The sequence below is a fragment of the Dryobates pubescens genome, chromosome 11, assembly GCF_014839835.1.
Source record: "Dryobates pubescens isolate bDryPub1 chromosome 11, bDryPub1.pri, whole genome shotgun sequence".
NCBI classification, from domain to species: domain Eukaryota; kingdom Metazoa; phylum Chordata; class Aves; order Piciformes; family Picidae; genus Dryobates; species Dryobates pubescens.
The window spans coordinates 6,697,747-6,711,459 of NC_071622.1; the positions used below are offsets into that span (position 1 = coordinate 6,697,747).

General features: G+C 52.3%; 1 protein-coding gene across 1 annotated transcript; it reads left to right on the forward strand.

The window, feature by feature from the left end:
• The first annotated feature begins 1,478 nt into the window (after positions 1–1,478).
• Positions 1,479–11,947, forward strand: LOC104301581 (fatty-acid amide hydrolase 1). Its single transcript, XM_009901984.2, has 15 exons — positions 1,479–1,829; positions 3,014–3,127; positions 3,833–3,973; positions 4,548–4,681; positions 5,376–5,582; positions 5,983–6,023; positions 6,548–6,672; positions 7,331–7,456; positions 9,063–9,160; positions 9,544–9,643; positions 9,925–9,965; positions 10,577–10,616; positions 11,156–11,264; positions 11,579–11,724; positions 11,813–11,947. The coding sequence occupies exons 1-15, from the start codon at positions 1,659–1,661 to the stop codon at positions 11,939–11,941; spliced, it is 1,722 nt and encodes a 573-aa protein (XP_009900286.2). The 5' UTR covers positions 1,479–1,658; the 3' UTR covers positions 11,942–11,947.
• Positions 11,948–13,713: the final 1,766 nt, after the last annotated feature.

The window sequence follows — 13,713 nt, forward strand, 5'->3', positions numbered from 1 at the left end:
GCTGTTGTTGCTCTCTCCTTAAGAGGCTTCAGGTGCAGCATGGTTTATGCAACATGCAGGGAAACAAGCCTTTTTTGTTATTGTGCTGCCACAGCGTGGTATTAGTGAACCTGACAGTGCAAAGTCTCCAGAGTGAGAGAGAGAGAGAGGGAGGAAGAGATAGGGATCAGAGCATCTGCTCTCACTAACCTTGAGCTGATCCCATCCTCCTGACTCACTGCAAGGGCGCCCCCCACCCACCTCACTCCTCTCAGTTTCTTATGCCTTGAGTAGCCTGCACACACGAGGCAGCAGTGCCCTTGAAACTCACAGTGCTGGATAATCTCCTGAGTCCCCAAGTCCGAAAGAAGAAAGGGGGGTAAAAGGTAGAAAACAAAACAGTCGGGGGGGGGAAAGGCTGTTCTTGCATGTAATTACATTGACTGGGATAACAGGGAGCTGCTCATCCTTAACCAGAGCAAGAAGCTGCAGACCACAAGTTCAGTGAGGGCTGGGTATTTCTGAGGCTCTTCAAAACTCATCAGCAAAGAGCTCCAGGGCGCTGTGTACAGTGTAACATTCCCCTCCGGGGAAGGCAGCCAGGCTCTGGCCGCTCCCATGCTACTAAAGTAGCCCTGATTGAAGCAAAGCCAGTTGACCTGAGAAACAACAGCAGGAAAATCAGGTCTGGACCATGTAACTCCATTGCATTTTCTAGCTCTGCACCTGCCTGTGGGTGACTTTGGCACAGCTCATCCTGCTGGGACACACAGGGAGGGAGAAAACATCCCAATCCCTTCCCAAGAGGTTTTCCACAATCCTATGAGCTGCACCTAAACTGGAGAGCTTGAAACAGATTGCCCCGAGAGGCTGTGGATTATCCTTCTCTGGAGACCTCAAAACCTGCCTGGGTACATTCCTATACAACCTGCTGTAGGCAAACCTGCCTTAGCTGTGAGGTTGGACTTGACCCCCAGAGATCCCTTCCAACCCCGATCGTTCTGGGATTCGGTGAAGTATTTACTCATGCATTCTTGCAAGCAGTGAAGGTGTTTTAAGGACACACCTCATTTGGAGCTGGCGTCACGCAAATTATTTTGGAGTTTCCTTCAAAAGCTGAGTGCGAGGCGCCAGCAGGCACTCCCCTGCCTGAGCAGGGATGACAGATTCTTGTGTTGGAAACCGCAGCACTTTGCGAAGTGCAGGCACACCCATGCTCCAGCAGTGATCAATTGAACTCCGCGGAGCACTGGCTGGGACATTTATGGTTTCTTTTTGCCACACAGCTTCTGGGCTTCAGGAATTGCAAAGAAGCCGGGTATCTCTGGGACTCCCTCCTTGATGCTTCTAGCCAAGAGTATGCCTAAGAGAGGCTGTAAAATTAGAGGAAGGCTTACTCGAAGGGCGTCAGAATGAATAAACTTTATCAGGGAGAGACCACCCAGCACAGGGTGGGGCGAGTTTTCATCTAGGAGCTTTTGCTGCTCCCCCATCTCCTCCTCCCTACCCGTGTAAAGCAGCAAGCCGGTTAAGTCTTTTGCCAGAGAGCCTAACCCCCTCCCGCCCGCGAATCCTCCCCAGGTTTTGCCTCCCTCTTCCCCCACCCTGCCCATCGCCGAGCGGGTGCCCTTGGACCTGCCGGGTGGAGCAGGGCTAGCGGCCAGCCAGGCTCGCTCACCATGCGGGTGCCCGTGCCCGCCGTGCTCTGCTGCTCGGCCGCCAGCCTCCTGCTGCTGCTGCTGCGATGGCGGCGGCAAAGAGGGCTCTGGAAGAAGGTGAAGGCAGCTCAGCAGAGACAGGACCGGAGCTTGGTGAAGATGGAGATGGCTGCGCGGAGCTTTCGGGAGCAGGTGAGTGCATTAAGCCACGGTTCTCCTCTCCACCCACGAGGTGCGGGGACGGCTGTGGATGGTCAAGCAGCCCCCGCCCGACCATGGGCCCCCACCCCGGCCCCATCTTCGCAGCACACCCCCGGCGACAGCAGTCTTGTAACCCTCCCTGGGTGTGGTGTCTATGCGAGGGGCAGCTGCTGGGCGGCTCTCTCATAGCTGCCAGACGGCATCCCGGCGCCTTATATGGAGCTGTGGGATTTAGGGTTTGGTTTGGGTTTTTTTTCCTTTTAAAATTTATGTGTGCGAGCACACACGCACTCCCGAGCAACGCAGCGGTCGCCTCTGTAGGGAGGAAACGCTTCCTGGGGCAGCCGGTGCGGCGGCGGTAACGGGCAGCAGCGCAAGCGCTGGCGAACGGGAACCGGCAGCGAGGAGAGGAAAATCCTGGGCTGAAAGCTTCCTGGCCTCTTCCGCTATGGGGGGAGGCTCAGCCCGGCTGCCGAGGAGACGGCAGAAGGCGGCGATGTGTTAGCAGGGGCCAAAGTGCAGCCGCGCAAGCTGAGGACGTGGGCGCGATGGCCAGAACCGCTCCGTGGCCGCCGCGACCCCGTCGCGCTGCTGCGCCCCTGGCTGCACTCGCCATGCTCGGGGTCAGAGTCCAGCCTGGGGGAGGAGGTCTGATCCCTTTTTCATGGTATTTAGTAAGTGCCGAGGAAATCTCTGCTGACCTCAAAACTACCTTTCTGCTCTCAGCTGGGGGGCTCCCTGGTTTGTGCGCTTCCCTCTAGGATATCCTGGTGATGCCAGATGAGCTGGCACCAGGCTCAGTCTTGTCTCTTGCTGCAACCGTGCTGCAAGTTCCCACTGTGATTCAGCAGAGAACATTGCAGTGAGCAGTTCCCTTAGGCCTGGCCCAAGACCTGTTTGAACAAGGCTGTGTGAAACACTTAATCTTAACAGGCAAGGTGCTTGGTGATACCAGTCTGGCCACCAAAACACGGCTTTAGAAAGCCTGAATTACTGGCCTTGCACTTTTCATGCTGTGTTCATTAGTATCAGATAGGAGCAGGACTGTGGTCTTAAGGCACTTGGCCACTAAAAGGCAGATCATTTTTGGGTGGGTTATAGTGGCACCAAGGGGAGAGGAGGAGCTCACCAGTTGAGACAGAAGTGTGTCACTGCATGTTCAACCTGTCCTGCAGCATCCTTCTGTGAACATAGCCTCCATCCTCTCTCTGCGTCTGCCGGAACTCTCCAAGAAACTCCGAGATGGCTCGCTCCCTCCAGAGCATGTCTTCTATGCCTACGTGGGCAAGGTGAGAAGCAAGGGTGGTGGGGCAGCGTTTCACCCGTGGTGGGCCTGACTCTTTTTGGGAGAAGCCCAGCATAAGGTTCAAATGCTGATTCAAACCTGGTTCAAACGCTGCTGAGCTGGCACTGCTCACTGGTTAGTACTGGGCCCTTCTACATTTTTCTGTGAGTGAGGGGAGAGCTGAGCATGTGGCTGCCATGGCTCTCAGCTTGGTTTAGAGCAAAAAGGGAGCTGCAAGCTCAGCATCCAGCAAGCCCATACCTTCCTAGGGGAGCCCATACTTTTGAAGGCCAAGTGTAGCTACATGAAAGTTGCTGAGTGCTGCTGTTGTCTTCCCTCCATCTCCAAATGTGTTGGTAAAAACCTCAGTGTCCACTTTCTTTCTCTACTTTTGTTGTAATAATTAGGAAATCACTTCCTGGGTTGGCACTTTGGGGTTATCATTTAATACCCCTCTAGAAGCTCAGTCAGCACTCTGCTGGGCTGAGTGCCCCTCTTCTTCACACACCAGCTGGTGCTGTGGCTCCTCCCTGTAACCAGACAACATTTTGGAGTTTGTCATGAAAATGTTTTAGAAAGGAGCAGCTGCCCTGATACCCACTGCCCAGCTGGGGAGGTGGAAGAAGCAGGTGTCCTTCGTAAAAGAGAAGACTGTTGTACCACACTGCAGACTGTGTCTCACCTGGAGTCTTTGCCTGCTTTCCCCAAGGCCCTCCAAATCGCCACAGAAACAAACTGCATCACGGAGTATCTGCAGGAGAGCGAGACCCAGCTCCGGAAACTGAAGCCAGAGAAGCCAGGTTTGCTGTACGGGGTGCCTGTCAGCATCAAAGACTCCATCAACTACCAGGTACCACCTGCACAAACCCTGTGGTTTGAAGTTTGGTAGCAGGGGAGGTTTTACCTCAGTGTTTGGCTTGACTTTGTCAGAGCTGATGTACCATGGTATGCCCTGGCAGGTGATGGGGTTTGCTGCCAATCTCCCATAGGAGCCAACAGCAAAGGTTGATCAGACTTAATGCCAATACACTGCACTGGATAGGTTGTTGGAGGGGCATGCACGTGCAGGTGGTCTGTTCTCCCTGGTCTCAGATGACAGAATGAGAAAAAGTGTCCTGAAATTGTGCCACGAGAGGACTAGATTGGATATTAGGAGCAATTTCTTTCCTGCAAGAGTGATCCCAGCCAGTGGAGTGGCTGCCCAGGGAGGTTGTGGAGTCACCATCTGTGGAGGTGTTCAGGGAATGTGTGGACCTGGCACTTTGGGCTGTGGTTTAATGGCTGTGGTGGTGGTGGGTTGATGGCTGGACTGGATGATCTTACAAGTCTTTTCCAACCAAAGCAGTTCAATGATTCTGTGCTTATATATGCAACTAAGGGGAATTGCAGTGCTCTTTGGCAACCACATTGTTCTGTGTTCCCAGGGTCATGATTCCACGTTAGGATTTATAAAGAACCTCAACAAACCTGCAGCAGAGGACAGCGTGGTGGTGCAGGTGCTCAAGAGGCAGGGGGCAATTCCATTTGTCAAAACCAACGTTCCCCAGTCCCTAATCAGGTAGGTGGGCATTCAGCATGGCAGAATTCCTCCCTTCCTCCCCTTGAAGAGGGAGTTTCTATCAAGTTAAGTTCTCATTTCCCACTTCTTTTTAAGTGGGTTCTCCTCCTCAGTGGCTTTAAATTATTCTTAAACACATGTACAGTAAGGATGAAGATTAACTCTACTTTAAAATGAAAGAAAGAAGCAAAAGACAAGGGGAAGAGGAGAGAAATCAATACTCTTTTCTCTTGTGCTGGGTATTTTTAAATCACTTTTAATTAACCCCTCAGAAATAGTCTTCTTAACTATAGAGAGCAAGTAGATATTCATGAAAGGGAAAGCTAGTTAGCTAATTAAGCTAATGACTTTATATTATCCTGCCCCCAAACCTCCTGCTGTATCTGGCAAGACCACTCTTGATATAATTGATATGGGGTGTGCATACTGCTAAGCCACTCTAGTAGTGTCCCTGTGACCTACCAGGTGAGCTGAACACTGAAATTAGCTGGCAGTGAATCCAGGTCCTGGGAACACCGTGAAAAGGCTGCTGGACTTCATGGGAGCTTTGGAAGCTCCTTCAGAATAAATAATACCAACATAACATCTATTGAATTACCTAACTGCCTTCTAAAGGTCTTTCTGGGATGACTGGGATCAACATCAGTAGATAATCTGCATTCCTCTCATTTGCAGTCTCCCCCTCTGTCTTTAGCTATGACTGCAGGAACCTCATCTTTGGTCAGACACGCAACCCTCTGCTCTACACCAGAACCCCTGGAGGCTCCTCTGGTGGAGAAGGGGCACTTGTAGGAGGAGGTGGGTCCATCTTGGGCTTTGGGACAGATGTAGGAGGAAGCCTGCGTTTCCCCGCTGCCTTCTGTGGGATCTGCGCACTAAAACCCACCGGGAACAGACTCAGGTACTGTGAGTACTGCAGGCATGTCTCTGGGTGAGACCCATGCATCACCCTTCCACCTGCTGTGCTGGCATGCTCCTGCTTCTGTGGACAAGGTTAAATATCAGAGCAACTGAGAAGGGCTTGTTTCTCCCTCCTGCTCAGACATTTTCTGGGGCCCGTATGGAGGAAAGTATTGGTTCTTCCAGAAAGGAGAGCTGTCCGTCTGCATGCTAGGGGAGTAGTTGTTCCTGACAGACTTCTGGTCTAGGCTGGCTCTCTCTTGGGTCTCCCCTTCTTCTGCCAACCTCTGATTTTGCAGATGAGGGTCAGTGCTTTCATTACCATTTGCTACTGCTTAAAGCCTTTCCCTCCAGTGAAAACTATTCGTCTGATGTATTTTCTGCCTCTCTTTTCTTTGCAGTAAAAAAGGAGTCATCGCTGGTGTTGTTGGGCAGAAAGCAGGTAGGAATTGGTGGTTGTCCTTCAGGGGGGTGAGTAGGGCAGGGGTGAGGAGGACCTTCAGCTGGCTATGGGCTGAGAGAAGCAGGGACTCTTTCAGAGAGAGACTCCCCTACCAAAGTTCCTGAGAAACTGGAATATGCGTGATCCAAGAGGAGCAGTGTGACACAAACCTCAACACACTTCTGACCCCAAGGGTTGCTGTGTTTTTGGTCACTGCTTCATGGGAGTTGGGATTAGCAGTCAAGGGGGTGTCTTACGCTGTCCTTGTCTCTTGATTGATAAAGCTTTTTGTTCAGTTCTGCAAATCATGAAATGGAGACATCAGGACACATATTGATGGGTCTGAGTCCATAACAGTAGGCCTGCTGGTGGGAAGGCATTTGTAGGCTCCTCCAGACCAATTCACAAAGAGGAACTGTTGCCAGCACTAAATTAATTCAAAACAATGTCAAAATATCATGCCTTTGCAGGACATCCCCTTGAAAGACCTCAACCCATGAATGCTCTCTACTGGTCTTTTGCAGTGGCTGCAGCAGTGGGGCCAATGGCAAAAGATGTGGACAGCCTGGCGCTGTGCATGCGGGCACTCCTGTGTGAGGACATGTTCAGCCTGGACAGCACGGTCCCCCCCCTTCCCTTCAATGAAGAGGTAAAGGACCTCCAAGGGAGTGAGGGTCTCTGCTGAGGCTGAAAATGCCAGTGGCTCATGAGAGCCCTCCCATGTTGACCCGTGGGTGGACATGGACCTGATGGAGAAGTCCAGAGGAGGGCCACAAAAATGATCAGAGGGTCAGAGCACCTCTGCTACAAGGACAGGCCGAGGGAGCTGGGGTTGTTCAGCCTGGAGAAGAGCAGGCTCTGGGGAGACCTGATAGCAGACTGATAGGGGGCCTGCAGGAAGGGTGGGGAGAGACTGTTTACAAGGGCCTGTGGTGACAGGACAAGGGGCAATGGCTTCAAATTAGAGAAGGGCAGATTTAGATGGGATATCAGTAAAAAGTTCTTCGCTGTGAGGGCGGTGGAATGCTGGAACAGGTTGCCCAGGGCAGTGGTTGAGGTCCCTTCCCTGGAGACATCCAAGGTGAGGCTCAATGTGGCCCTGGGCAGCCTGATCTAGTTGGGGATGTCCCTGCTGCCTGTGGGGAGGTCAGACTGGATGACCTTTGGAGGTCCCTTCCAGCCTGGACCATTCTACGTGAGTGAGAGAAGTGCCGCTTTCCAGACCTGCTCTGTGGCATGGGTGCGCTGTTGACTTCGGTTATCACAGACAGACATCCTTCCAGCTGGCACTCTCCCTTGCTCTGCAGGTGTATTCTGGCACACAGCCCCTTCGCATAGGTTACTATGAAACTGATTTCTTCACCATGCCCAGCCCAGCCATGAGGCGTGCCGTCCGGGAGGTGAAGCAGATGTTGGAGGATGCTGGCCACACGGTAGGGTGCTGTGTGAACCCAGTAGCTGTTTGTGGCATCTGTCCTTCCTTTCTTCCTACCTACCACACCTTGAGTACTGTGTCCAGTTCTGGGCCCCTCAGTTTAAGAAGGACATTGAGACGCTTGAACGTGTCCAGAGAAGGGCAACAAGTCTGGGGAGAGGCCTCGAGCACAGCCCTACGAGGAGAGGCTGAGGGAGCTGGGGTTGTTTAGCCTCAAGAAGTGGAGGCTCAGGGGAGACCTTATTGCTCTCTACAACTACCTGAAGGGTGGTTGTAGTCAGGAGGGGGTTGGTCTTTTCTCCCAGGCAACCAGCACCAGAACAAGAGGACACAGTGTCAAGCTGCACCAGGGGAAGTTTAGGTTCAAGGTGAGGAGAAAGTTCATCCCAGAAAGAGTAATTGGCCTTTGGGATGTGCTGCCCAGGGAGGTGGTGGAGTCACCGTCCCTGGAGGTGTTCAGGAGGGGATTGGATGTGGCACTTGATGCCATGGTTTAGTCATGAGGTCTGTGGTGCCAGGTTGGACTTGATGATCTTTGAGGTCTCTTCCAACCGTGGTGATTCTGTGATACCGTGTTTTTAGGGCACGTGGGTGAATATCAGGCAAATTTGGCAAGGAAAGGGAACCTCAAATCCACTTAGCTTCCTACAGCTCTGGGCAGCTTTGGGAAAAGAGAAATTCTTCCTGTTGCAACTTGATTTCTCTTCTCAGCAAGATAGCAGTGCTCTTCAGGTACTGGCAGACAATAGGGAGCCCAATAACATGTGGTGAGGAGTATTTGCTCACACACTGGTTGAGATCTACACTGTGCTAGATGCTGCATAATCTGGGTCCTGAGGCCGTCCTGGTGGTGTGTGATTACAGTCAGCTCAGCACATTTGCTGATCCCAATGGACCACCTCTCTCCAATGGCTGTGAAGAGCTGTTGCCAAGCTTTTATTTTGTCTATGCTTAAGCCAGTTTTACCTCTTCTGCATCATGTCCTTTGGCAAGCAGTTCCACTGATCTACTGCATGTTGCATGGAAAGCCACTTTCTGGTTTTGTATCTGGAAGTGAGGACCTAAGGAGGGAGGAAAAAAAAAAGGAGGGGGAAAGTTGCATATGGCAGATCTTTTATAGCAAAGAAATCCCATATTGACCAAGGCCAAGGGTCTCAGGTTTCTGGAGTGCTGAGCAGAGGCTGTCTCATTCCTCCTTTCTGCCATTTCATCAAGTCATCTCCTGTATGTGAGACATGATCATAGCTGCACTCTTTCCCCTTCAATTGCACAAGGATCAGGAGTGAAGTGGGGAGTGCAAACTAACGCTCTCTAACATTCCTGCCAGTTTTGGAGGGATCTGTGGGCTTTGGAGATACTTGGACATCAGTGGTCCAAGGCCATCCTATATCTTTTGACCCTTCTGTTGATGATCAAAGGGAAACGGTGGTTTCGGGGAAGGATGGACGAGATGGGGAGGACACAATGGTCTCAGATGCTGGAGACTTTCCTGAGGGCTTCTCAGGAGGTCCTCAACCCAGCTTGGCCCATTATTGAGCCCTCAATGGCTTTTCCCACACAGCTTACTCGTGCTTGTGCCACTGATTCATCTGTTGTCCCTCCAGCTGGTGCCATTTGAACTCATGAATGTGGACTACGCAATCTTTAACTTCTGCCTTAGGGGAATGTTTGCAGATGGAGGTGCCTCTTTTGTCAGGAAATTGTAAGTATAGCCTGGAACAGTTTGGCTTCATTGGAGCTCTTCTAAGAAAGTCTTCCCTAGGGTCTGGCTATCATCGGGGTACAGCTAGCAGCTGTACTGCGTGTAGATAGTGGCTGATATGCACTGGGATTTACTGGGGAGCTTACCATCAGGTGGCAGCTGGACCTTGGGTCTCTGGGATTTTTACCAGCCTTCACAGATGAAAGGAAACAGGGTGTTTATATCCTATAAATACTGTGAGAATCAGGGGGGGCCCAGATGAGCAGGGACAGACCTCTTTTTGTCACTTAGATAGTGCTGTTCAAAGGAGTTGGCCTTGAGAAATCTGATCTGCTGTGACTGCTTTCTAACACTGCTGAGCTGAACATCCTTTTCCCTTTCAGCAAAGGGGAGCTGGAGAGAAGTGGCTCTGGGCTGTTATTCTGGGTGTCAAAGTCACCAAGCTGGCTAAAAACTGTCTTCTCTTGGATCGCCAAACCCTTCGTAAGGTTCATTTCTTTCTAGCATAGATGGAGTTAAGCTACAGGTAGTAAATACCTTGTCTCACATTGCAGTAAGGCTTTATCATGGGGAAGCCTGTGCTTCCTGGCTGGGCTTAGACAAACCTCCAAACTGGAGTGGTGGTGGTTCTGTTCATCCTCTCCCTGCTTTGGGCTAAATCCACGAGTCCTGCATGAGCAGAGTCAAAGTATTTGTGACAGAGCTGTCTCAGAGGACAGGCCTGGGGTTAACTAAAGTTCTTTTCTTTCCTTTCTCCTTCTCAGGTGCCTCGTTTGTCAGCTCTCCTAAGAAGTATGAGAGCAAAGTGAGTAAATCTGAACCTGGGCAAGTGTGTGAAGGTTTGGATCTCTCTTTTGGAGAGCAGCAGTGTTTGCTGCATTATGGATACTGCTCCAGCTGCACATGTCTGAGAAAATAGGAGGCAGAAACACAAGTGTGGGAGCAAACTGAGAACAGTTTATGTCAATACCATAACCTTGCAGGGTTTGACAAACTCTTCTAGTACTGAGGAAGGGAGGAAGGGCAGGGGCTCACAGCCTCTTGCTTAGGAACTGAAGAGAAGAAGAGAAGAGTCATGCCATGTGGTAGGGACCCCATGAGACAGAAGGAAGGTAAATGCACAGGGAAGGAGTGATGTCAGTGATGGACAGTCAGTGTTGAGAAAAGACTTAAATCCCATAGCAGAGAGGGTGTGCTTTGTGCTGTGCCTCTAAGGCATAGCTGGTGACCAGTCACAAGTGGTGTTCCCTAGTGCTCAACATTTGGGCCAGTTCTCTTCAGTATCTTTATCAACGGTCTGGATGAGGGGATTGAGTGCACCCTCAGTAAGTCTGCAGAGGACACAGCTGAGAGGGAATGTTGATCTGCTTGAGGGTTTTCTCAAGCAGATCAACATTGTTACCTCTTCTTTTTCAGCACAGTGGATGAAGTCTGGAGTCTTCATCATGAAATTGAGGTAAAGTATTGCAATCTGAGGTTAGGTAGTTTTTTGTTTCCTTTCTCTTTGGGAAGAGCCAGATTCACTACCCATTAATGTTAGCAGATAGTGAAGTCACTGGTGATGTAAGGTAGGAATATATATCTCTTCTCAACAGGTCTTACTTGGATGTGCAAGTTCTCAGCACATTTAGAGATTAGGATGTCATGCAGGCACATTCAGGATCCCAAATCAGACCTGAATTTTTAAGTCCTACACTTGAAAAAACAGGCATCAGCTACAGCAGACTTGCCTTTATTACCGTTCTGGTTTCCTCAAGACCCATGCCAATGTCCCAGGTTGCCACGTGCCCCTTCACTCAGTCTTGCCCCACCTCCGGTTTTAGCAGAGGGGAGAATGCTTTAAATGCTGAGAAAGCTGTTGGCAGAGGGTTGGTGGAATTTAGCAGGATCAGGTCTGATGTAGCCTGATGGCTACTCTTGGGGAAGGGCCACTCAGGGAGAGCCTCAGTCAGCACCCATGGGACAGTACACCCACTCTGTGTGTTTCCTCCTCAGGAGTTTTGCCACCAGTTCATCGCCCAGTGGAAAAAGCTGAATCTGGACGTCATGCTTTGTCCCATGCTGGGCCCGGCTCTTGGCATTGGCTACCCTGCCAAGGTCTCAGGTAGGACTGCCAGCGGGGGACCTTTGCCTCCAGCGTGACCCTGTTGCAGCACTCAGTGAGAAGCGTTCCTCCCCTCACCTCCCAGTGGCCAGCAGTGGGAAGGGCTCGGCTCTTGGGACAGCTTCAGCCCCAGCCTGTGGGATACACCCGGGACGCTCCCTGTGGTGCCTGTGGGAGCCAAGGGGCAGGTTTCCATCCTGCAGCCCTCGAGTTCCCAGTGCAGGTGCCCTGTTAGCTGGAAGCTCGCGTAGGCAGAGGGGGGCGAAGGCTTTCGCTGCGCCGGGCTGGCCCTGCGAGCAACCCCTCTCCCCCAGTGGCAGTCAGCTACACCATGCTCTACAACACCTTGGACTTCCCCGCCGGTGTGGTCCCTGTCACGCTGGTGACTGACGAGGACGAGGAGGAGCTGAAGGGCTACCGTGGGTACTTCCAGGACTTGTGGGACCGGACCCTGGCAAAGGTGAGTGACGCCAGGTTCCCCAGGGATGCAATCATCCCCATCCCTTCCCCTGGACATCCTCCTTGTCCTCTCCCTCTCTGTGCCACAGGCTTTTCGCGGCAGCGTGGGACTGCCAGTGGCCGTGCAGTGCGTGGCCTTGCCGTGGCAGGAGGAGCTGTGCCTCCGGCTCATGAAGGAGGTGGAGACCCTTGTCCTGAAGAAAAACGAAATCATCTGAGTCCCCCACACGTTTGGCCTGAGCAGGATGCCAGCTGACGCCAGCGCGGGTCACCCTCTGGTCTGAGCTGCCTGCGGGACTGCTGCTCCCCTCCACGAGGCTGCGGCAGTGCCTGGGCTCACTGCTGGCACGAGGGGAGAGCGAGGCGAGCTCCGCAGCGGCGAAGCGCTTCCAGTGTCCTAATACAGTACTTTTTGTTACTGGAAAGTCTCTTGGTTCAGGTCTGTGCTTGGGTTGGGGTGGATTTCACTAGTGGTGTCCCCCAGGGATCGGTGCTGGGCCCCACGCTCTTTAATATCCTTATCGATGGTCTGGATGAGGGGATTGAGTCCATCATCAATAAATTTGCAGATGACACCAAGCTGGGGGCAGGAGTTGATCTGTTAGAGGGTAGGAGAGCTCTGCAGAGGGACCTTGCCAGGCTGGACAGATGGGCAGAGTCCAAGGGCATGAGATTTAACATCGAAGTGCCAGGTTCTACACATTGGCCACAACAACCCCATGCAGTGCTACAGGATGGGGACAGTGGCTGGAGAGCATCCAGGCAGAAAGGGACCTGGGGGTACTGGTTGATAGTAGGCTGAACATGAGCCAGCAGTGTGCCCAGGTGGCCAAGAGGGCCAATGGCATCCTGGCCTGCATCGGGAATAGTGTGGCCAGCAAGAGCAGGGAGATCATTCTGCCCTGTACTCAGCACTGGTTAGGCCACACCTTGAGTCCTGTGTACAGTTCTGGGCCTCTCAGTTTAGGAAAGATGTTGAGTTGCTGGAAGGTGTCCAGAGAAGGGCAACAAAGCTGGGGAGGGGTTTGGAGCACAGCCCTGTGAGGAGAGGCTGAGGGAGCTGGGGTTGTTTAGCCTGGAGAAGAGGAGGCTCAGGGGAGACCTTATTGCTGTCTACAACTACCTGAAGGGAGGTTGTAGCCAGGTGGGGGTTGGTCTCTTCTCCCAGGCAACCAGCACCAGAACAAGAGGACACAGTCTCAAGCTGCACCAGGGGAGTTTTAGGCTGGGTGTTAGGAAGAAGCTCTTCATAGAGAGAGTGATTGCCCATTGGAATGTGCTGCCCAGGGAGGTGGTGGAGTCACCATCACTGGAGGTGTTTAGGAAGAGGCTGGATGAGGCACTTGGTGCCATGGTTTAGTTGATTAGATGGTGCTGGGTGATGGGTTGGACTTGATGATCTTGAAGGTCTCTTCCAACCTGGTCTGGTCTGGTCTAGTCTAGTCTATTCTATTCTCATAACCCTCTGCCACTACCGGGGCATGAGGACTGGTTTTCTCCACTCCACTTAGAGAGCTGTAGGAAAAGGGATTTTCTCCTTTGTTCTCACCTCTCTGAGGACAAAATGTGGGGTTTTCCCCCTGACACAGGCCAGCAATCCAAGGTCAGAGCTGAGCCTGCCTGCAAGCTCTGGCAAGTGGAGAGGAAGCTGGCCTGCTTCCCGCGCTGCAGGGCACACCACGGAAGGCAAATCCAGGGTGATCACCATCTCCCATCTCCTTCAGACACTTACTCATGCTTTCCCTAGGGCAGGACTATGAAGTGCTTCAGCTTGGTGTTGCATCCACAAATCAGCACACCAGGGTTGGACAGCCTCCCCTGCTCACCCTCTCCTGTTTGGTGCAAGGGCTCATGCCAGGTTTTCCAGTGGGGTTTCCCTGCTGCTGACACAGAGCAGCAGCGCTGGCTCCACCCAGCAGGTTTCCAAGGGTGACCCAGAAAGGGATATGATACCAAAGCATTTTCCCCATGCAACAAGGCCCCAGGCTGA